The sequence below is a fragment of the Callithrix jacchus genome, chromosome 7 (assembly GCF_049354715.1).
Source record: "Callithrix jacchus isolate 240 chromosome 7, calJac240_pri, whole genome shotgun sequence".
NCBI lineage: Eukaryota > Metazoa > Chordata > Mammalia > Primates > Cebidae > Callithrix > Callithrix jacchus.
In genome coordinates this window covers 50,172,404-50,197,280 of record NC_133508.1, presented here as the reverse complement: position 1 = coordinate 50,197,280, position 24,877 = coordinate 50,172,404, and the positions used below count along the sequence as shown (strand labels likewise).

General features: G+C 40.2%; 1 protein-coding gene across 13 annotated transcripts in view; it reads right to left on the bottom strand.

Moving 5' to 3' along the window:
- Positions 1-24,877, bottom strand: part of VPS13D (vacuolar protein sorting 13 homolog D) — a 315,484-nt gene that overhangs the window by 227,127 nt on the left and 63,480 nt on the right. For all 13 annotated transcript variants that reach the window (XR_013519796.1, XR_013519795.1, XR_013519794.1 and 10 more), the window contains 5 exons: positions 24,182-24,333; positions 19,741-20,769; positions 14,989-15,079; positions 12,501-12,627; positions 10,142-10,322 (listed from right to left, as the gene is read on the bottom strand). Coding sequence is in view for 10 of the 13 variants with exons in the window: in XM_035307776.3 (XP_035163667.3) it covers positions 10,142-10,322; positions 12,501-12,627; positions 14,989-15,079; positions 19,741-20,769; positions 24,182-24,333 (1,580 nt within the window). In the remaining 3 variants the exon portion in view is untranslated. The remainder of the gene's footprint in view (positions 1-10,141; positions 10,323-12,500; positions 12,628-14,988; positions 15,080-19,740; positions 20,770-24,181; positions 24,334-24,877) is intronic.

Below are 24,877 nucleotides of genomic sequence, written 5' to 3'. Positions count from 1 at the left end.
ATTCTCTTTGTAGCAATTGTGAATGGGAGTTTCACTCATAATTTGGCCTTCTGTTTGTCTGTTACTGGTATATAGGAATGCCTGTGATTTTTGCACACTGATTTTGTATCCTGAGACTTTGCTGAAGTTGCTTATCACCTCAAGGAGATTTTGGGCTAAGATGATAGGGTCTTCTAAATATACAATCATGTCATCTGCAAATAGAGACAATTTGACTTTCTGTTTTCCCAACTGAATACCCTATATTTCTTTTCCTGGCCTGATTGCTCTGGCTTGAACTTCCAGTACTATGTTGAATAGGAGTGGTGAGAGAGGGCACACTTGTCTAGTGCCAGTTTTCAAAGGGAATGCTTCCAATTTTTGCCCATTCAGTATGATATTGGCTGTGGGTTTGTCATAAAAAGCTTTTATTTTGAGATATGTTCCACTGATACCTAGTTTATTAAGAATTTTTAGCATAAAGGGCTGTTGGATTTTGTGGAAGGCCTTCTCTGCATCTATTAAAATAATCATCCAGTTTTTGTCATTGGTTCTGTTTATGTGATGGATTACATTTACAGATTTGCATATGTTGAACCAGCCTTGCATTCCCGGGATGAAGCCTACTTGATTGCGATGGATAAGTTTTTTAATGTACTGTTGCATTCGGTTTGCCAGTATTTTATTGAAGATTTTTTGCATCAATGTTCATGGCTACTGGCCTGAAGTTTTCTTTTTCAGTTGTATCTCTGCCAGGTTTTGGTATCAGGATGATGTTGGTCTCATAAAATGAACTGGGAGGATTCTCTCTTTTTGTATTGTTTGGAATAATTTCAGAAGGAATGGTACCAGTTCCTCTTTGTACATCTGGTAGAATTCAGCTGTGAACCCATCTGGACCTGGACTTTTTTTTGGTTGGTAGGCTATTAATTGATGCCTCTACTTCAGACCTTGTTATTGGTCTATTCAGGGATTCAACTTATTCCTGATTTAGTCTTGGGAGGGTGTAAGCGTCCATGAATTTATCCATTTCTTCTAAATATACTGGTTTAAGTGCATAGAGTTGTTTGTAGTAATCTCTGATAGTAGACTGTATTTCTGTCAGATCAGTGGTGATACCCTCTTTATCATTTGTATTGCATTTATTCAATTCTTCTTTTCTATCAGTCTAGTTAGCAGTCTATCTATTTTGTTGATCTTTTCAAAAAACCAGCTCCTAGATTTATTTTTTTTTGAAGGGTTTTTTGTGTCTCTATCTCCTTCAGTTCTGCTCTGATTTTAATTATTTCTTGTCTTCTGCTAGCTTTGAATTTGTTTAATCTTGCTCCTGTAGCTCTTTTAATTTTGACAATAGGGTGTCAATTTTAGATCTTTCCTCACTTCTCATATGGGCATTTAGTGCTATAAATTTCCCTCTAGACACTGCTTTAAATGTGTCCCAGAGATTCCGGTACATTGTGTGTCTTCATTTTCACTGGTTTTGAAGAACATTTTTATTTCTGCCTTCATTTCATTATTTATCCAGTAGTCATTCAGGAGCAGGTTGTACAGTTTCCAGGTAGGTATGCAGTTCCATGTAGGTGTGCAATCTTTAGTGAGTTTTTTAATCCTGAGTTCTAATTTGATTGCACTGTGGTCTGAGAGACTGGCTGTTATGATTTCTGTTCTTTTCCATTTGCTGAGGAGAGATTTACTTCCAATTATGTGGTCAGTTTTAGAGTAGGTGTGATGTGATGCTGAGAAAAATGTATACTCTGTGGATTTAGGGTAGAGAGTTCTGTAGATGTCTATTAGGTCCACTTGGTCCAGATCTGAGTTCAAGTCCTGGATATCCTTGTTAATTTCCTGTCTCGTTGATATAATATTGACAATGAAGTGTTAAAGTCTCCCACTATCATTGTGTGGGAGTCTAAGTCTCTTTGTAGGTTGTTAAGAACTTGCTTTATGTATTTGGTTGCTCCTGTATTGAGTGCATATATATTTAGGATAGTTAGCTCTTCTTGTTACATTGATCCTTTTACCACTATGTAATGCCCTTCTGTGTCTCTTTTGATCTTTGCTGGTTTAAAGTTCGTTTTATCAGAGACTAGGATTACAACCCTTGTTTTTTGCTCTTCATTTGCTTGGTAAAATTTCCTCCATCTCTTTATTTTGAGTCTATGTTTGTCTTTGCACATGAGATGGGTCTCCTGAATATAGCACACCGATGGGTCTTGACTTTTTTTTTTTTTTGAGACGGAGTTTCGCTCTTGTTACCCAGGCTGGAGTGCAGTGGCGCATTCTTGGCTCACCGCAACCTCTGCCTCCTAGGTTCAAACGATTCTACTGTCTCAGCCTCACAAGTAGCTGGGATTACAGGCATGTGCCACCATGCCTGGCTAAATTCTTTTGTATTTAGTAGAGACGGGGTTTCACTATGTTGGCCAGGATGGTCTCGATCTCTTGACCTTGTGATCCACCCGACTCGGCCTCCCAAAGTGCTGGGATTACAGGCGTGAGCCACCGCGCCCAGCCCAGGTCTTGACTTTTTATCCAATTTGCCAGTCTGTGTCTTTTGATTGGGCATTTAGCCTGTTTACATTTAAGGTTAATATTGTTATGTGCGAGTATGATCCTGACATTTTGATGTAGCTGGTTGTTTTGCTCATTAGTTGATGCAGTTTCTTCATTGTGTCAATGGTCTTTACCATTTGGTACATTTTTGCAGTGGCTGGTACTGGTTATTCCTTTCCATGTTTAGTGCTTCCTTCAGAAGCTCTTGTAAGCCAGGCCTGGTGGTGACAAAATCTCTCAGCAATTGTTTGTCCGTAAAGGATTTTATTTCTCCTTCACTTATGAAGCCTAGTTTGGATGGATATGAAATTTCTGGGTTGAAAATTCTTTTCTTTAAGGATGTTAAATATCAGCCCCCACACTCTTCTGGCTTGCAGGGTTTCTGCTGAGAGATCCACTATGAGTCTGATGGGCTTCCCTTTGTGGGTAACCTGACCTTTCTCTCTGGCTGCCCTTAGCATTTTTTCCTTCATTTCAACCCTGGTGAATCTGACAATTATATGCCTTGGGGTTGCTCTTCTCGAGGAATATCTTTGTGGTGTTCTCTGTATTTCCTGGATTTGAATGCTGACCTGACTTGCTAGGTTGGAGAAGTTCTCCTGGATAATAACCTGAAGAGTGTTTTTCAGCTTAGACTTATTCTCCCTGTCACATTCAGGTACACTGATCAAACACAGATTAGGTCTTTTCCCATAATCCCGTGTTTCTTGGAGGCTTTGTTCATTTCTTTTCACTCTTCTTTCTCTAATCTTGCCTTCTCATTCTATTTCATTGAGTTGGTCTTCAATCTCTGATATCCTTTTCTCTACTTGATCAATTCTGCTATTGAATCTTGTGGATGCTTCACGCAGTTCTTGTGCTGTGTTTTTCAGCTCTATCAAGTTGTTTATGTTCTCCTCTAAGCTGCTATTCTAGTTAGCATTTCTAACCTTTTTTCAAGGTTCTTAGTTTCTTTGCATTGGGTTAGAACATGTTCCTTTAGCTCAGAGAAGTTTGTTATTATTCACCTTCTCAAGCTTGCTTCTGCCAATTCATCAAACTCACATTCCATCCAGTTTTGTTGCCTTGCTGGTCAGGAGTTGTGATCCCTTGGAAGACAGGCATTCTGGTTTTTGCTGATTTCATCCTTTTTTTGCTGGTTTCTTCCCATCTTCATGGATTTATCTACCTTTGGTCTTTGAAGTTGGCAACTTTTGGATGGAGTCTGAGTGGATGTCCTCTCTGTTGATGTTGAAGCTATTCTTTTCTGTTTTTTAGTTTTCCTTCTAACAGGCCTCCTGCTGCAGGACTGCTGGAGGTCCACTCCAGACCCTGCTTGCCTGGGAATCACCTGCAGGGGCTGCAGAATAGTAAGGGTTGCTGTCTGCCCCTTCTTCTGGTATCTTCATCCCAGAAGGGTACCCACCAGATATCAGCCAGAGTTCTCCTTTATGAGGTGCATCTTTGGATATATGGGGGTCAGGGAGCTGATTGAGGAGGCAGTCTGTCCCTTCAGAGCTCAATTGCTATGCTGGGAGCTCCACTGTTCTGTCCAGAGCTGCTGGGCAGAGACGTTTAAGTCTGCTGCAGTGGAACTCAGAACCACCTCTTTTCCCAGGTGCTCTGTTCTGGGAAGGTGGGGCTTTATTTATAAGTCCCTAATGTGCTGCTGCCTTTTTTCAGAAATGCCTTGCCCAGCAAGGAGGAAGTCTAGTCACAGTCTGCCTGCAGAAGAATTGCTGAGCTACTGCAGCCTCTGTCCAGCTGCTGTGTAAACGTCCTTGTAGTTTTGTTTATACAGGTAAGGTTAGAACTGTTTCAGTAAAGGCAGATTGCCTTGGTAAGCCTTGGTAATGGCAGAGACCCTTCCCCCAACGGAGCTCAACCATCCCAGGTCGAGTTCAAACTGCTGCACTGGCTAAGAAATTCTCAAGCCAGTGCATTTCAGATTGCTGGTCTTTGTAGGGTGGGACCCACTGAGCCAGATCACCTGGCTCCCTGCCTTCAGCCCCTTCTTTTTCAGGGGAATGTGTGGCTCTGTCTCACAGGCATTCCAGGCACCAGTTAAAACAGCTGCCCAGATTTGTAAAGGTTTTTGTGCTGGAAACTCGCAGTGCTTGTCGGCCAGTGGGAAATCTCCTGGTCTGTGGGCCATAAAGACTGCAGGAGAAGTGCAGTATCTGAACCAGATTGCCAGAGTGGCCAGAAAAGCCACCAATGGCCTCCTTTCGGTAGGGGGCGGTCCTCTGATCCGCTGCACTTCCTGGATGAGGCAGTGCCCCACCCTGCCTTGGCTTGCCCTCCTTGGGCTATACCCACTGTCCAGCCAGTCCCTGGTTGAGATGCACCTGGTACCACAGTTGGAAATGTGGCAATCACTGGTCCTCTGCGTTGCTCTCAATGGGAACTGCACTCCGGAGTTGTTGTTTTTTTTTTTTTTGAGACAGAGTCTTGCTGTATTGTCCAGGCTAGAGTACAGTGGCAGAATTTCAGCTCACTGCAGTCTCTGCCTCCTGGGCTCAAGTGAGATCCTCATGCCTCAGCCTCCCACATAGCTGGGATAACAGGCACGCACCACAACACCCAGCTATTTTTTGTATTTTTAGTAGAGATGGGGTTTCACCGTGTTGTCCAGGCTGGTCTCAAACTCCTGGCCTCATGTGATCAATCTGTCTCAGCCTCCCAAAGTGCTGGGATTACGGGGTGAGCCACAGTGCCCAGCCCAGAACATACATTCTTTATAAGAACAGGTGGTATATTTGCTGAGAGTAGGCCTGGGCAATACAGGCCTGAATAAGTTGGTTATTTTAAAAGATAAAACTAATAAACCCCTGGCCACTTATTAGCTTGGTTATCTTGGTTAAGTCATTAAAGTCTCTGTGCCTCAGTTTCCTTATCTATAGAATAGGAATAAGCCCTAAGCCCTACCTCAAAGAGGCATAAGGATTAAATGAGACAATACACTCAAAAACTGAGTGAAAATGTAGCAGCTCTTATTATTATCACATCAACACCATATCCTTTTGGTCTTTATTACCTATACACATAGCCATGTATTTTTATGTATACAGGCATCCTGATGAGCACTTACATCTTTTTTTTTTTTTTTAATTTTTTTTTTTTTTATAAGATGAGGTTTCACCATGATGGCCAGGCTGGTCTTGAACTCCTGACAGGTGATCCACCCACCTCGGCCTCCCAAAGTGCTAGGATTACAGGTGTGACCCACGGCACCTGGCCCAAGCACTTACATCTTTAACAGGCATTCAGTTACATGTTAATGGAAAAAAAATACTGAATCATGAGCCAGACAACCAAGGTTAAGAGCTGACAATGTTTCCTCACCTATAAAATGAAAGTAACACATCTGCCAACCAACCCTTCATTAGGTATTATAACTAATTATCTTTTTTTCCTTGACTATATCATCCCACTTAAATATATACTCCATGAAGGCAATGGCCTAATCTTTCTTGTTTTCCACTATGTTCCTAGCACCTGGCAAGTTGCATGACACATTCACTCTGAAATTACTGAAGAAATGAACAAACAGAGTTGTTGTAAGGATCAAATGAGATAATGGACAGGAAAGGACTTTGAAAACTCCAAAACATCATTAATATAACTAAGAATTGACAAATGTACAGGCTACTTATTTCTGCTATCTCCGTATTCCTACTATAAGTGAATCAAGTGAAGAAGAGTTAAGAAAAATACTCCCTGATGGTCACACAGCTTATGGTGGCAAAACCTAGACTCAAAATATTTGTCCCAAGATTTCTGAGATGCAGTATTACTGTGCAATACCAGCTGATAAGTGAATGAAGAAGTGTAACCAACATAAGAGATTACATGTGAAGTGGAAGGCACAGGAAAACTGCATCATACTTCTGGGGTAAAACATAAGGGAAATAATTTATATTTGGCCAAACATGTCAGGTACAACTGATACTCTTATAATTTGAAACATCAAGAATAAAAAGAAATTCAAAGTCTCACCGAATCATTATTTATAGACCTCAGAAAACGTAGGAATAAAAATCCAGCTACACGTCAAAAACACGTGTCACCAATGCAAGGTGAAAGGAATTTAAACTTCAAACCAAATGGCCTCTTCACCTTATAGGCAAATAAAAGTAGATCTTAGCTGTCTATAAACCTAATTCAAACACCTGGAATTAAACATTCTTGAGAAGATCAGCTTTTCTTCAAAACCTACATATTTAACATGTTCAAAATAGAAAGACATTCCTTTAACCTCCTACTTGTCTTATATAATTTGATAAAGCAAAACTTAAGAGACTTACTGTTCTCTGCTTAACCCAGGAAGCTAAACCCAATTACTCAGTAATGTACACGCATCTCATTTCCTAACCCATATGACTCACCAACATAAGGCTTACTACTGTTTAAACCGCACATGTAGAAATAATTGTTTTAAATGCACATCACAATTCCAACAGAAGACATTTAGCAGAGTTGTATTAAGTCACAAAAATACTCATCGCTTTGATAAAACAATACCATTTATAGGAATCAGTCCTATAAATACAATTCAAAAACAAAAAAAAAACCCTTCACTTCTATAGATATTCACAGAAGCATTAGTCATAAGAATGAAAAGCTGAAAGCAATTTAAATGTTAAAAACAGGAAAATGGTTAAGCTAATAGATTATATAGTTACTACATAGGCTACCTATGAAAAATGCAACGCAAGATGAAAAAAGATTCTAAAAAAGGCTAGGAAAAATAGCTGGATTCTAAAAGTGCATGTATAAAATTACTGTGTTTTACATAGTTTATACACTGTATGCTATTTCTCAATCTAAATTATTCTATAAAAGCATATGCAAACCATAAATGTATATCATTTTATATCAAATAAGTCCAACTATAAGAGTATTGGGAAGGATATGAATTAAAAGAAATTCTTATACATTGCTGATGGGAGACTATAACTGAGACAGCTGTTTTGGAAAATGATGTGGCTTTAGCTAGTGAAGATAACTGTGCGCATACCCTGTGGCTTAGTAATTCCACTGCTAAGTATCTCAGAGATCAGAGAAGGTCTCAAACATGGGCATTAGGAGTCACAGCCCACAAGAGCAAAACCCTGTAAACAACCCAAATATTCAAAAGGAAAATGGATAAATCACGTTAAACACAGAATGAAATGCAACGGTGAAAGTAAATGCTATCGTATGTAACAATATGAATGAATCTTACAAACACACTAAGCAGGGATAAAAAGGAAGTCATGACACATTAAATACAGTTTAATACCATTTTTATAAAGATCACAAGCAAAGCAAAAGATACTATTTGGGAATTTTTTCTTTTTAATTTTAAAGGGACTTATAGACCCAAAAATCACCAGAGTAGTTATGTGAAGAATTGACAGGGGAACAAGATAGGGAAGGAACACAGCATATCCAGGCAGCTGTCTTCCTGATATTTTAATTTTCAGTTTAGAGGTGGGTTCACGGATGTTCATCTTATTATACTTCATAACAAACATGCTACAGATAATCTTTTACAGGAGTAAAACACTTTTTTTTTTTTTTTTTTTAGTTTTTATAGAAAGAAAAATCGGTTATATATTCCATGAGTAAATTCACAGAAAAATGTGTAGAAAGAAAACAACAGAAACAAATTAAAACATGCTATGGTGCAGAGATACCAGCATGATTCTTTTTTCCAGATTTTCTACAATTTGATTATGCTACTTTTATAATTTTTAAAAACACATTCCCTGGAAGATACACATGAAACTGTCAGCACTCGTTGCTCCCTGGGAGAGAAACTAGATGGCTGGAGAAAGTAATTGAGGAGCCTTTTCTCCAAATGCCCTTTTTCACTTTGCTACTGTACCAAATCAATATCTAAAATAGTCAAACACTTTCTATTTAAATTAAAATGTAATTTAAAAAAAGATTGCCATTGCCACTATAAAGACAGTATTTATTAAATTATCATTTTTTTTACCCAATAAAGTTGTGGGTTTTGTTGTTGTTGTTTTGAGGCAAGGTCTGGCTCTGTCACCAATGCTGAAATGCAGTGGCACGATCTCGGTTCACTGCAACTTCGACCTCCAAGGCTCTAGTCATCCTTCCACCTCAGCTTCCCAAGTAGCTGGTACTACAGGCACATGCCACCATGCCTGGCTAATTTCTGTATTTTTTGGAGAGACAAGGTTCCACCATGTTGCCCAGGCTGGTCTCAAACTCCTGAGCTCGAGTGATCTGCCCGCCTCGACCCTCAAAGTGCTGGAAATACAGGTATGAGCCACCACCCCCAGCCATAAAGTTTTTTAAAAAAAGGAAAAATAGGCCGGGCGTGGTAACTCAAGCCTGTAATCCCAGCACTTTGGGAGGCCGAGGTGGGTGGATCATGAGATCAAGAGATCGAGACCATCCTGGTCAACAAGGTGAAACCCCATCTCTACTGAATATACAAAAAATTAGCTGGGCATGGTGGCGCGTGCCTGTAATCCCGGCTACTCAGGAGGCTGAGGCAAGAGAATTGCCTGAACCCAGGAGGCGGAGGTTGTGGTGAGCCGATATCACGCCATTGCACTCCAGCCTGGGTAACAAGAGCGAAACTCTGTCTCAAAAAAAATGAAATAAAATAAAATAAAATAAATAAAAAAGGAAAAATAACATGTTTTTATGAAAGTACATTGTTATTTTCTGTGGTTCCCAAACTGCACTGAGACACCACAGGGTGGTGAAAGGTTGGCACTGCCAGGACATTTTAAATTTTTGAAGGAAAAACAACATCTGCCAGACACTGCACTGACTAGTCGCTGTGGTAGTTCACATTCAATAACAGAGCATGCCATACTCCTTTCAGTAAGGTCTTAACTTTGTGAAGCTCAGTCTTCAGCAGTTGCTGTGATAAAAAGCAAGTACCGTAAGAAAATTAATGTGTCAATGCAAAAGATCTCATAAAAAAAATTTTTTTAAATTTAAAAAAGAAGATAAATGTGGACAGGAAGGGAGGGTTGTAATGTCCAACCCGATTCCAAGTTTGAGAAGTTACACAGTGCCCAAGAGGCACATACCCCCTACCAGTCATTACGGTTATTCAAGAATGAAATAAAATATTATTCTTTCCATTTACGTGTTATGATTTTTTCAAACACCTACTAAGTTGTTGGGACATATGTACTTGTTAAGCTGTTTAGACTGACTTACTTTGTAAGTGGGAATACCATTAGGTGTTTCTTTTGGCCCAGGATGTGCCATGAATAAACTACCAGGACACCACAGGTGCCATGAACTCAGTTTGGAACTCCTGATCTACTGCATTTAGAAAAAATCCTACCACTTTCCGAAAGAAACATCCCCACTAAAGTCCTAAAAAGGGAACAGAAGTCTTAAGTGTTCTTTGTAAATCTCCCTTACCTTTTTACAGAAAGCAAAAGCTAAACTTTAAAGGTAATTTAAGTAAGATACAATAAATAAGGAATAAAGCTCTCCAATTACACAAAGATTTCTGTAGTTAATCTATATGAAGAACATATTAGCAAGGATAAATTACCTTTAATCCTCCAGATTTATCTCTAGAGGCCTAAAAGTTCTATTGATCAAACTGGAAAAGCAGCCTGGAGAAACCCAGGCTACCTACCGTCTGCCCCTCAATAGCAGCTCGCTGGCGCCCTAAGACATCTTGCAGCTGAGTGAAATGCTGAATGAAGGCCACCACCTCTGCCTGGAAACGCTGAGTATGCACATACTGCACAGAGGCCATCTGGAGGCTCACGCGAATGTCATGTTCTCTCCGGAGCAGAGGGTCAGGCCGTCCATATCTGAGAATCAGGATAAAAATGTGACTCAGATAACAAGACACAAATTAGTATTTCACAGAAACTCAGGTTGATTTAGGGGCCTCCCTAAAAACAGCTTTAGCTATTAAATAGAAATCCAAACTTAGGCTTTACAAAGCAAACTCTAATAATTACTCCCTTTGTAAGCTTCTGTGATGGGATACAGGTGTGGTAGCCAAGAGTATAAACAGGTGGACAGCTCTAGCACTGAGGTCACACGCAGAGGCCACCTGAGGCTCTGACCTTTCTCCCTGCCTCTTTTCCCTGCCTTTAAGGTAAGTATTCCTGCTCACTGTGTTCCTGGCAAAGATGGTGAGGATATGAGTGAGAAAAACAATAAAAATAAGGCCATGAATCAATAAGTAAAGAAAATTAGGCATCAGAATCAATGTTTCTGGGAAAAACTATCTTCTGGAGGCAGAAAGGTATCTTTTTACTTCAGTAGAATATAAGTCAAAGAGTTCTGGAATCCATCTTCAAAGATAAATTAGAAGACTTCCCACAGACGTGGTGGCTCACGCCTGTAATCCCAGCACTTTGGGAGGCTGAGGTGGGCGGATCACCTGATGTCGGGAGTTCAATATCAGCCTGACCAAGATGGAGAAACCCCATCTCTACTAAAAATACAAAATTAGCTGGGCATGGTGGCACATGCTTATAACCCCAGCTACTCAGGATGCTGAGGCAGAAATATCTCTTGAACCCAGGAGGCAGAGGCTGAGGTGAGCCATGATTGCGCCATTGCACTCCAGCATGAGCAACAAGAGCGAAACTCCGTCTCAAAAAGAGCATGATGCCATAAAGACATTATTATATAGGACACAGTCAACCAACATCGCTGAGTCCTTATTTTGTACTAGGCAGAAAATTAAGAGTTTTACATTAATTATCTCATTTATTTTAGAGTCATGACACCAAGGTACATATTATAAACAAATCAATTCTCAGTAGGGTATAATATAACTCCCCTAAAAATGAAAAAGTCCTCAGACACCTTTTTGGAACAGTTTTTCTCAACCTTAGCTGAACATTAGCATGTTTAAAAAAAGAAAAAAAAAAAAACTGGCCGGGCATGGTGGCTCACACTTGTAATCCCAACACTTTGGGACGCCGAGGTGCGTAGATTACCTAAGCTCAGGAGCTTGAGACCAGCCTGGGCAACATGGTGAAACCCCACCTTTATCAAAAATACAAAAAAGTAGCAGGGTATGGTGGTGCATGCCTGTGGTCCCAGCTACGCAGAAGGCTGAGGTGGGAGAATCACTTGAGAATGGGAAGGCAGAGGTTGCAGTGAGCTGAGATGACATACCACTGCACTCCAGTCTAGGTGACAGAATGAGACCTCAACTCAAAAAAAAGAGAGAGAGACTGAGCATGGCCCTAGACCAATTAAATCAGAATATATAGAGGATAAACAAAAATGCATAATGAACACTCATATCATCAACAACCTTCTGAAGCTGAAATCATTCTAGAACTTTTAGAGCTACATGGAAGCTTAGAAATGTTCTAATGATTTCAGTCCCCTTAATATATACATAGAAAAACTGATGCATGAAGACTACGTGACTTATCTCAGGACACACAGCAAGTTTGTGGAAAACCAGCATGAGAGCCCAGGGCTTTTAATAATCAGAATTGTTCAATCATACCCTATCTAGGGTTTTGAGACAAGGCCTCCCTCCATCACCCAGGCGGAAGTGCAGTAGCACAATCATGGCTCACTGCAGCCTCCAACTCCTGGGATCAAGGGATCCTTCCACCTCAGCCTCTCAAGTAGCTAGAACTACAGGTACATACCACCATACCCAGATAATTTTTTGCTTCTATAAGAGTCAGCGTCTCACTATATTGCCCTGGGTGGTCTCAAACTCTTGGCTTTGAGCAATCCATCTGCCTTGGCCTCCCAAAGAGCTTCAATTACAGGCGTGACCCACTGCACCTAACCTATACTCCATCTGTTTTTGAAGCTTTAAGTAGCCCGCTTCAACACAGATCCATTTTAATGAAATGTAATGTAAGTCAGGAAAAACTCCTCACAATCGTAACTTCTCAATTTCACGTCTAAGAAGGTAAATTTTTTTTTTAAGTTTTCTTCATTGGCCAACAAAAATTTGAAACAGCAAGTATTATGATAAAATATCAAGTCAACATTTTTACTTAAAAGTCTGGAAGATAAGTGCTTCTTCTCCACTTGTAGTGAACCGTTCTCTGTAGAACTCTCCATGGGACGTGAGGTCACTTAGAGACAGACTCCCAATGCTGCCCTGTAAGGCCAGGTCTCCCTCTATGGATGTTAAGATTAGATCATGTTACTATGTATCTTTTTTTGTCATACAACTTAAATATGTCTGGAACAAAAGCTGGTATACACATACCTCAGACTTTTCACTTTGTAATCAAAATAAACATTGAAAGCAAATTTTCATATTCCAATATATCCAGAAAAATATTTTATGCAATATTTAAAACAAAGTCTCAATGCAAAAAAAAAAAACAAACAAGAAGAAAGTGAAATAATATAGCAACATCACGCATTTAAAGGATAATTAAATACAGACAGAAACTTGATGCTTTCTGAGATGAGACCGCTAACTAGAATTAGTGAAACATTAGGTCTATTAATCATAGTATGGATAAAAGAATAGGAGGAAGTGTCAGAAACATGTCACATATTCAAGCAACATTAAGTGTGTCTTAGTGTGATTTAATGAAAGACCAAAATTAATGAGGTAGAAAGACACTGGAGACATTAATTTGAAACTACTCTGATATATGAGTGAAGCTCCTGGAAGAAGAAAGAAGGGGTGACTGAAACATGTACAACTAGAATGTGAACCTGTAATGAGTCATTCTTAACACCGTATGTATACTAAATAGAAATATTCTGAACTGTTGCCTCTGTAAAACAAAACTTATTATCATAATTATCATTATAAAACAATTACTAAGGTATATTTGGCATGCTAGTTCAGCTCCCAGTGAATCGAAGATATTTATTAATTTTTTTTTTTGAGACAAGGTCTCACTCTATCACCAAGGCTAGAGAGCAATGGCACAATCATGGCTCACTGCAGGCCTTGACTTTCCAGGATCAACAATCCAACCACCTCAGCCTCCTGAGTAGCTGGGTCTCAGGCATTTGCCACCACAACTGGTTAATTTTTACTATTTTTTGTAAAGATGAGGTCTCACTATGTTTCTCAAACTCCTAATCTCAGGCAATCCTCCCACCTTAGCCTCCCAAAGTGCTGGGATTATAGGTATGAGCCACAATGTCTAGCCGCATACTTATTTTAGATACCTAATGTCATCTAACAAAAATACCCAAGCTTTTACCAGTCTTAAAGACCATTAACAACAGGGATACGCTGTAGGAAAAAAAAAAAAAAAGCCAATCTCCTCTAAGAAGTTTTTCTAAAATAATTGTACAAGGCATGAAACCTCAGCCTCAGTTCATTCCTTCCCCAAAAGACATTCTTGTTTTTACTACAGCATCAACATGTGAGCTTTGTAATCTTCAATACTTAGAAAAGGAAAAATGTTTTACTTCACACTTTATAAATCTCTACTATTTAGGCTGGGCACAGTGGCTCACGCCTGTAATCCCAGCACTTTGGGAGGCCAAGGTGAATGGATGGCTTGAGTCCAGGAGTTTGAAACCAGCCTGGCCAACATGGTGAAACCTTGTCTCTATAGTTTAAAAAAATAATAAGTTAAAATATTATTTTTTTAAAACTCCTACTATGTAGGACCTGATGTAGCTGATCACTTGTATTCAACTAAGAATTTTAACCTACAAAGTCCCATTGGAGAGAATGCTGGCCACGTGCTGTGGCTCACACCTGAAATCCCAACATTTTAGAAGGCAAAGGCAGGAGGATCACTTGAGGTCAGGAGTTCGAGAGCAGCCTGGCCAACATGGTGAAATACATCTCTATCAAAAAATACAAAAATTAGCTGGGCATGGTGGCATGCACCTGTAATTCCAGCTATTTGAAAGGCTGAGGCATGAGAATCACTTGAATCCAGGAGGTGGATGCTGCAGTGAACCGAGATTGCGCCACTGCACTCCAGCCTGGGCGACTAAGCGAGACCCTATCTCAGAAACACAGAATAAAGAATGCCAGCTTTGCTACAATATCCTCCAGCATTAACACCATGCCCTCTACTGGTAGCTCCCCCAGCGTATGACTCTAGATGGAGCCATATCCTCTGGTTTTCCAGACAGCTTTGTTGTATGCCTGTTTTCCAGGTGTAATTATATTAATGATGTCCACTTTCACTCTCAAAAATATCCCAATCTGGACAAAGAAAAAGTTAAATGGGCACCCTGGATAGAGTTTGCTGAAAACAGAGATAGACAGCAGGCTCCATCCCAACTCAATCAGATTGTTGGGAAGGAGATGAGAGACAGGAGGAGGGATGACGCTGTGCCAACAGCTGTGCTTTTAACAAGCTGTCCAGATGATTCGGATCCATTAGCCAGCATTTGGGAACCACAAACATGAATCCTGGCCAGACCAATAACCACAATCAAGCCACTGCTACTCCTTACTCAGCAAGTGAGGACAATCAATTTGTGATCACAATGTTCAAATGCTGACCAGATTTGCAAGTTTGCTTCCCTCTGCCCCCCACCACTTACCAATCATTTCCAGGTGTGCTACTAATTTGGACACATTTGCTTTGGCAAGCTCACTGGTTGTCTTATTCAGCACCAGAGAAAGTGAATGAACCTAGACACAGACGAGATAAAACAAGGCCAATATTACTGGGGAGAAAAGGTATCTTTCAGGAAAAGAGCAGAACAAGGAAAATGCAAAAAGGCTTGGGAAGTTTGAAGGTAATGCTTTTAATGATGCCGGTTTCACTTAAGCTTTCCTAAGCCAGACAAACCACGACCTGAGGACAGAGTGGATAAGAAAGGGACTGAGCTGGACAGTCTACATTTCAGTGTCTATGGTGCCTTCCCTATGCTTGCCTTGTGTATTTTCTGTTCACGAGATGCTTTACGCTATAAAACTATTTTTCTCATTTTGGCATTCATCATTAATATTGTACAATTCTATAGTAACTCAAACAGATACAGTAAGTCTCATTTTAAGAAATTTTTCAGAACAAAATGATAAATACGATTTAGAATCCTATTTACTGTCTTTGAACAAATAGGCGCCCACCATCAACCAACTGAGACTTCACCTAGAAACCATAATCAAAGACTTTCTTTCCTAGAGACAACTGTAAATAGAAGAAAAACAAAATCCTCTGTCTTGAGAGTAGCATTCTTTGTAACAAATAAATTCCACAATGCAATACTACAATTGCAGCTATTCAAAAAGATCTAACATGTCTAGGATTTGTTGAGTTAGTTCTCAACAACCTTTTTTTGCTTTGAGTAACATCACAGTGGACAAAACGTTGATGGAAGAGAAAGAAGGAGTGAGGAAAAGACTGAGAGCAGATTTAACCTTCAGTTCACACCCACTGCTTCCCGATGGCAGAGACCATGCCTTTACCCCTTTGTCTTTGTCTTCAGTGCCTACCACAAAGCAGGTGCTCAGGAAATGTTTGGTGCATAAGTAATCAGGAGGGGAAAAAAAATAGGAAAAGAAAGAAGGAATGTAATAGAAGGAAAGGAAGAAGGAAAATCATTATAGTAGAAGACAGAGTTGGTTGGTTCTTTACTATTGGGTGTGGAAAAGAATAAAAAATAAATAAAGAAGAAGACAGAGAAAAAGGAGTGGGTTATTGCAGTTGGAGCAATGACTGCAGTGGGCACTCCAGTTCCCTTGCAATATGATTTCTGACACAGACACAGAAGGAATCTCAAGGCAAGATCATCATGGCGGGAATTAAAAACCTCTAGTCAGCCAGGCACAGTAGCTCACACCTGTAATCCCAGCACCTTAGGAGGTAGAGGCGGGAGGATCACTTGAAGTCAGGAATTCCAGACCAGCCTGGCCAACATGGTGAAACCCCATCTCTACTAAAAATAGAAAAATTAGTCAGGCATGGTGGCATGTGTCTGTAATCCCAGCTATTTGGAAGGCTGAGGCACAAGAATCACTTGAACTCGGGAGGCAGAGGTTGTAGTGAGCCAAGTTTGCACCATGGCACTCCAGCCTGGGTGATAGGGCAAGACTCTGTCTCAAAAAAATAAAAATAAAAATAATGAAAACCTCTAGTCATTTAATAACCAAAAGAACACATACACTGGGTCTAAAAACGCTTTGGTTAGAGGAATCCAATCACCACCACCACTTGAACCAACTCTTCGCATGAATGTTAGTGTCACTAACAAATGATGATCAGACGCTGTATGCCTCCTGCCCTCAACGCAAGAGGAAAAGCACTCAGCAGCCCCTCTGGCATGTTCTTACCAAGCTGAACTGAATCTGATGGGGTCTCCAGAGCTAACATCCACTTGTTAAAATAGAGGATTAAAAGAAGTCAAACAGCCAAACAAGGAAACAGACAAACATAAAATGTGGGACACTCTACAAGGCACTAACCCAGCTTCTGTAACAAGTCAACTGGTGGTAGGGTTGGAGGCAAGCACATATATTTTAATTAAAAGAGATTATTTAAAAGACATGAGAGCAAATGTAACATGGAACCTTCTCTGGATCCTGATTCAAATAATTCATGCATCAGGCCCAGCACAGTGGCTCATGCCTGTAATCCCAGAACTATGGGAGGCCAAGGCAGGCAGATCACCTAAAGCCAAGAGTTTGAGACCAGCCTGACCAACATAATAAAATCCCACCTCTACTAAAAATACAAAGATTAGCAGGGTGTGGTGGCACATGCCGGTAGTTCCAACTACTCAGAAGGCTGAAGCAGGAGAATACCTTGAACCCAGGAGGCAGAGGCTGCAGTGAGCCAAGACCACACCATTGCACTCCAGTCTGGGCGACAGAGTGAGACTCTGTTTCAAAAAAGAAAGAAAGAAAAAGAAATTCATGCATCATTTTATTTAATTCTCCTTATTTTGTAAATGAGAAAACTTTGGCTCAAAAAGCACAGTATTCTACTGAATTACAGAGACCAAAAGAATAGAAAGGCAAGAAGTTTCTTAAACCATTCATTCCTCCACAATCCACCAATAAAAGGGCATTTTTAAGACAATCAGAGAAATTTGATTATGAACTGGTGAATGTCAGAAAATAACAAGGAATTCTTGTTAGTTGGACATGACAATGCATTGTGGTATGTCCATTATTTTTTAGAAATAAATACTGAAGTATGTAGAGTTGAAATGATATGTCTGGAATTCACCTTAAAATACTTCAACAGGCTGGGTGCAGTGGCTCACTCCTGTAATCCCAGCACTTTGGAAGGATGAGGCAGGAGGATCACTTGAGGTCAGGAGTTCGAGACCAGCCTGGCCAACATGATAAAACTCCATCTCTCCTTAAACTAAAAAATTAGCCAGGCATGGTGGTAGGCGCTATAATCCCAGCTACTCAGGAGGCTAAGGCAGGAGAATCACTTGAAATCAGGGGGCAGAGGTTGCAGTGAGCTGAGATTATGCCACTGCACTCCAGCCTGGGTGACAAAGTGAGACTCCGTCTCAATAAATAAATAAAATACTTCAGCAAAGAAAAAAATCATAAAATTAAAAAAAAAAAAAAATCATAAAATAAATGTGATGAATTATAGGGTTGGGCATATAGTGGTTCATTATACTGTTTCTCTGTGATATATTTAAAATTTTTCACAGTAAAAATGTTTTTCAAAAATGCTTATTTTAAAAATGCATTGTTGAGGGACATTTATCCAGTCCTGTTCTCTTTTAAATCCAGCCACCTCAATCAAGGCAAAGCCCTCTAGAAGCACTGCATATTCAACACCAAAGAGTTCATGACACAGGTCATCACAGGCACTTCAGGAACGAAGTTCCAGTTACAGACACATGAAGTCCAAAGAAATGGCTAATGCCTCTCCAGCTTTGATCCATCTTGCTAAACCCAAGGCCTCTTCTCAGAGGCCTCGGAGAACTATAAAGTCATTCATTCACCAGACACTGAACAAGAAAGGTAAACTGGTCCTCTCCCCTCTCTCCTGAGATCCCTTCCATTTCTAGAGGAAAGAGACCTATTGTCAGCTAGGAAATAAGCAAATGGCAACTGAAAAAATATGATTCTCCTCCCTGACTTCTCCTCAGCAGTAAGTTCAAGTCCACACATGCTAAGACAGACGGATGAAGAACACCCTAGAGGTACACAAATGTTATCAGCCAACGCAGGGTTCCAGGGCTCTGGACTGGTGCTAGGTACAACAGGCCTATATGCCCTCAAATGGGCTATTCAGGTTAACTGTTTCACATCCTGCTGTTCTATCACACAGAGCAGAATAGCGTTAAACTCAAATGCTTTTTTTCCCTTAACATTTACAGTATGAGTATCGAGGGCAAGTTATAAGTATGGTAATCCATGTAACATAAAAATAATAATGGCTACCATTCACTGAATGTTTATTGTGTGCCCACACCATGTGGAGGGCCTTACAACAACTCTATGATGCGGGCACCATTGAACATCCGTAGTTTATTGATGAGAAAATTAAGGGCAAAAGAGGCTAACTGGTTTGCCCTAGGCCACATAGCTATATAGGTACAGTGAAAGTACCAGGACTCAAACTCAGGCAGTCCAACTTTTCAGACCTTTCTTAACAGTTACACTGTTGCCCTCAATGAAAGCAAATAATGTTCTAAGAGAATAGGGAGACAGTAACAAAAGCCAAACTTTAAAGTTGCTATTATGGACTGGCGGTGGCTCACGCCTGTAATTCCAGTGCTTTGGGAGGCTGAGGCAGGTGGATCATGAGGTCAGGAGTTCAAGACCAGACTGTCTCTACTTAAAAAAAATACAAAAATTAGCTGGGTGTGGTGGCAGGCACCTGTAATCCCACCTACATGGGAGGCTGAGGCAGGAGAATCACTTGAACCTAGGAGATGGAAGTTGCAGTGAGCTGAGATCATGCTACTGCACTCTAGCCTAGGTGACAGAGCAAGACTCCGTCTCAAAAAAAGTAAAAAAATAAAAATAAAGTTGCTATTACAGACTATACACACATCACCTCATTTGGTCATCTTAGACGACAAAAGATGAGGAAACTATGGTTCAGAGAAGCAAAGTCGCTCCACTGAATTAGAGAGCGCAAAGGAAAGACAAGATTCTTGAACCACTTAAATTCCCTGCCTCCAGATTGGATTTACAGTAAAATCTTTCCCAGAATATTAATGTCTACCTTTTGTAACAAAAACCTAGAGGACTAGATAGCTCCCCTGCCAACAAGAGCTATTTTCCAGAGTAAATGTAAAAGGCTTGAATTTAAATAAACAAGCCCAAATCTGTTTTTAGAACTTAAGGGAGCCAAAGGGAAGTGATGATACCTTGAGATCCAGCTTGGTGTTCACTGGATCCAGTCCAGACTCCATGGAGGCATGTGGCTCCGACTTCACATTGTGTAGAATGCCCTCAGGAGGCACCCTCATTGCATGGTTGTCTGCAGTGGAGCCGATTCCAAAAAAGTCTAATATCACGACCCAGGTTTGCAGTGTGATCAGCACATCCAAGCAATTAAAATCAACATCAATGCTCCGGTTCACTCGACTGTAACTGGAAGAGAATTCTGGATGTTTCTTATCTACCAAGAATATGTTGATGTGGACTAAGGAATCATCAAATTTACTCTTTCCAACAAGTATCTTGGGCTCATTCGCTGTTGGAGAAGGAGGTGGGGTCAAGGGATAGTCCTTGTCTGGGACTTCCTTTTGCTTTTTCCGGGATGTAGAGGTGGGTCTCTGATACAACTGGAAGACATTAGGAGCTTCTTCCATGTGGGAAGGGAGAGAACGAGGCATATCGGGATATTCCACATTGGACACTGAGGGGCAAGACTGAGAAAGATATTCTTTTTGTGCTAAACTAGATGGCTTAGGAGCTCCTCGAGATACCATCAGGTTCTTATATTTGGAATCTGGATTCTTCTCCAGTAAGTCCTCCATCAGCAGAGAACGCAGGGCAATCTGGATAGATAAAGTCTGGGGATGATCTTTGCTAAACTCCACCTCAAAATCCTGAAACTTTAAGCTCACAAGACCTTGGGCCCCCAAAGTCAGATCTCCACTCAGCTGAACCTGAAGCTCTGATATACAAAAGGTGGCTTGAATCTGAGTAAAGGATTTGACTTCCTTCACTGACAAGGACTTCTGAGAGGTGTTAGAAAGGCTGGAGTGGCTGAACAATCCATTCTCCTTCCTTTCAACGGAAGATTCTTCACAGGTACCGAGGGGAGGCAGAGGAGAATCAGGGCAAGGAGAGGAGGTAGCACTGGCTGGATACTTATTCAGATCTTCACTGTACACGAGATTGTCCAGCGTTTGTAAAACCTGCTCATACACGTGCTTTGCTAATACCACCTGTATTGAAAAGAGAAAAATTCAGTTACTCTACTACTGTTATTAAATGCACGAAGATTTAATGCCCATAAATGTCCACAGTTGATATTTATGGGTTGCTACACGAGGTTGTAAGTTAGTTGATAGCAAAGAATATCTCTTTCAATTTTTTCTGTCCTTACCTCTTTCTGCCCCACTTCTATTCACAAGGCCCTCCCTCAGTACCCTACACAATAATCTACATACCATAAGAGTTCAATAAATACTGTGGATTATGCCTGAATCAACAAAGTCATGTCTTTTGACCCCACAAAAATAAATGCAGAAATTGAAGACAGTGTTGACAAAAGTCTGGCGTGGATACACCACAGGATTGAGAAACAAGATTCATGGTTCTAAAAATGGCTGATCATCACCAATTAGTGTAACAACCAATATTTAGTACTGGTAGTACTTTTTAGATAAAAATGATGATGATCCATGATTAGTTATGTTTCCTTTCTCCTTTACTTCATTTTTAATTAGTTTCTTATTAAAAATATTTTCAGCCAGGCACCGTGGCTCATGTTTGTAATCCAAGAACTTTAGAGATCGAGGCAGGCTGACTACGTGAACCCAGGAGTTCAAGACCAGCCTGGACTACATGGTGAAACCCTGTCTCTACAAAAAATACAAAATTAGCAGGGTGTAGTGTCACATGCCTGTAGTCCCAGCTACTGGGGAGGCAGAGGTCGGAGGATTGCTTGAGCCCAGGAGGCGCAGGACACAGTGAGCTGAGATCATGCCACTGCACTCCAGCCTGGGCAACAGAGCAAGACTCTGTCTAAAAAAACAAAAAACAACAACAACAAAACCATTTTTCAGGCAAGTTTTTTATTTAATGAAGTGCAATTTTTAACAGAGGAATCCAACCAATAGATATAGAAATAATGATGAAATTAGAAAAAGTGACCATTTTGTAACCCCTAATTAAATAATGTGTGCCATCAACGTTCATCAGTGGAATAAACCATTACGTGAATGATTGACAGGGAATTTTGCAACGGAGAAATCAAGGCTCTTGCCACCTAAATACAATTATCCATTCTAGCATCAATAAGAGAGAAAAAAGACATGATTATGTGCCTCCTGATATAAAGTAATACGAAATACACAGTACCACCTACATGAAGTGTGCCCCCAACCCCCTGCCAAAAAAGAAACCTGAATCCAGTGAAACCTATAGAACTAAACCTGTTCTAAAAATTTCACAGGCAATATGTGGGGGACAAGCTAAAGTGGCACTTGAACAGCCAAATCCCAAAAGTGGGACATTCTACAGGGCAAATGACTTAGTTTCTCAACAAAATATGACACAAAGGGACAAAAAAGAGGGGGAAACTAGATTAACAGAGACCTATATAATATATCATCCAAATGCAATGTTTCCAAATGTCTGTATCCTGATTCCAACAAACCCAAAATGAAGACATTTTGAGATGATCAAAAACGTTTCCAAAATCTGAAAATCGATTAAAATTTAGATAATATCAAAGAATGCTCATTAATTTTATACCACATGAAATACCACTGTGGTTATATACAAAGACACACATAGTTTTTAGAAATACATTCTAAATATATAGGGGTGATAATGGCATGAAATCTGGGAGTTGCCTTAAAATATTTCACCAAAAAAAAAAAAAAACAGATGGACAAAACAAACGTAGCAAAATCTTCATAAGTGGAATCAGTGTGATGGGCAGGTAAGGCTCATTAGACTACTTCACTTTTGTATAGGTTTACATGCTTTCATAATCAACTTTTTCAAAAATTAAAATATTAATCATCAAATATTAACTAATTCAAATAATTATCTTATTTTTAAAAAAAGATTATCTAAAATAATGTTTTTAAGATTTTCTGTTTTTTGTTTTTTTGAGATGGAGTTTTGCTCTTGTTAACCAGGCTGGAGTGCAATGGCGCGATCTCGGCTCACAGCAACCTCCGCCTCCTGGGTTCAGTCAATTCTCCTGCCTCAGCCTCCTGAGTAGCTGGGATTACAGGCACACGCCACCATGCCCAGCTAATTTTTTGTATTTTTAGTAGAGACGGGGTTTCACCATGTTGACCAGGATGGTCTCGATGTCTTGACCTCGTGATCCACCTGCCTCGGCCTCCCAAAGTGCTGGGATTACAGGCTTGAGCCACCGCGCCCGGCCTGTTTCTAAGATTTTCATCAAAACAACAGTTAGGTCAATGGTAACCATAAGAATAAGTCAACATAGGCCAGGTGTGGTGGTGCACACCTGTAATCCCAGGACTTTGCAGGGCTGAGGCAGGAGGATCACTTGAGGCAAGGAGTTCAAAACAAGCCTAGCCAACATGGTGAAACTCCATCTCTACTATCTATGAAAGATATAAAAATTAGCTGGTGTAGTGGCACATGCCTGTAATCACAGGTACTTGGGAGGCTGAGGCAGGAGAATTGCTTGAATCTGGGAGGTGGAGGTTGCAGAGAGCCAAGATCGAGATTGTGCCACTGTACTCTAGCCTGAGTGACAGAATGAGACTCTGTCTCAAAAAAAAAAAAAAAAAAAAAGGGTAAGTCAACATAATCCAATAGAATTCATAGCACATGCTAGATTTAAGGTGAAAAATTCATCCTGGTAGCTAACCATTGATGGGGCAAAAGCTTAGCCAAAGAAGGAAAGCTTTGGGGTACTTCTCTCAGGGGTCCCAGAGACCTCTGGGAGGAACCACTGACATCCAAAGGCAGGCCACTCCATAGACAGCACTCCTGGGTTACTCCACAGCAGCTGCCAGACACAGACCAACTACCCAAGACTGCAGTCCACCGTCCTAAGAGCCTGCCCGTCCTTGCTGTTTTATAACATCCTACTCTTTGCTCTACTCTACGTGAAATCAGGAAAAATGATACTTTTGAAGGAAAAAAAAGAAAAGGTTTATACATACACAAACGCCCAAAAAAGAGAAATCCCTATCCTGGCCCATTTCATTTCAGAGAGGGTAGGACTAATTGTGTTGAAAGGATCTGTCCACAGCTCAAATGATCACAATGTTTCATAGGGTGGGCTAAGTATGTCTAATGTAACAAGAATGATACCCTCCTGGAAAAGAAGACTCCAATTTTGTTAGCAATCTTCTCCCCATTTCTAAATGTCAATGGAATTAAGAATCTGCTGTTTTCCTCTATATAACCCACCCCTCCTCCACATGAAAAAGGCTGACAAGATGGATTCCCCAGACAAAAGGATTCCATGACTGTTGGAACGAAGGTTTCAACAATGGTATTATGTATGAGTGATAATCTCTTTAAAAATATATTTTCCTTCCAACATGTAATATACATAAATATATAACTAACATATTTATAGAGTAATAATATAAACATATGTCTTCAACTACCCTGACGTGAAAATCAGGTTTTTACCTGAACTGGATTGACAAATTTTCCTTCAATCTTCATGATGCTAGAAGTTCCCAGGTCATCTGGGCTAAGAGAAAAAGTCAATTCAGATTCTCTCTCTATAGGGATCTTCTCCAGTTTAAACTGAATGGTAGTATTGTTCAGGATGTGAAAAGCTGGCATAAAAGACACAAAATGACAGACTGTCAACCCTAATATTTACTTCATTACTGCTGAGTAAACATAGAGTATGTAAAATAGAGCCCACGAGTTACTCTTAGACCAGGGGGCAGGTTAGCCTGGCACCTGGAGTCTATGATTGAGAGCAAACCTTGACAACTACCCCGAAGCCAAAACTCATAGCAAGCCGAGGTACAAGATAAATTTACACAAAAAAAGAAACAATATTTTCATCCCACACTTCATTTGGTAGCTTCAAAACACGATGTGGTGAACATTAATCCAGTCCAGAGACTACATTATGCTTCTCTGAGCCACCCAAACTGGCATTTTTCAAAACAAATTATTTATCCTTACCTAGCTTTCAGATACAGATGTATCCCTCTTATTAGACCTAAATCAGAATCTAAGACAATACAAAGTTCTAAGTAAACAAGTTTTATCCAAGCAGAGAAAGCAATCTTTTGGTAAGTATAAAAACAAATCAGTGAATTTACACATGACAACCATAGAAGGATAAGTTCTCAAAGGCGTTAATTT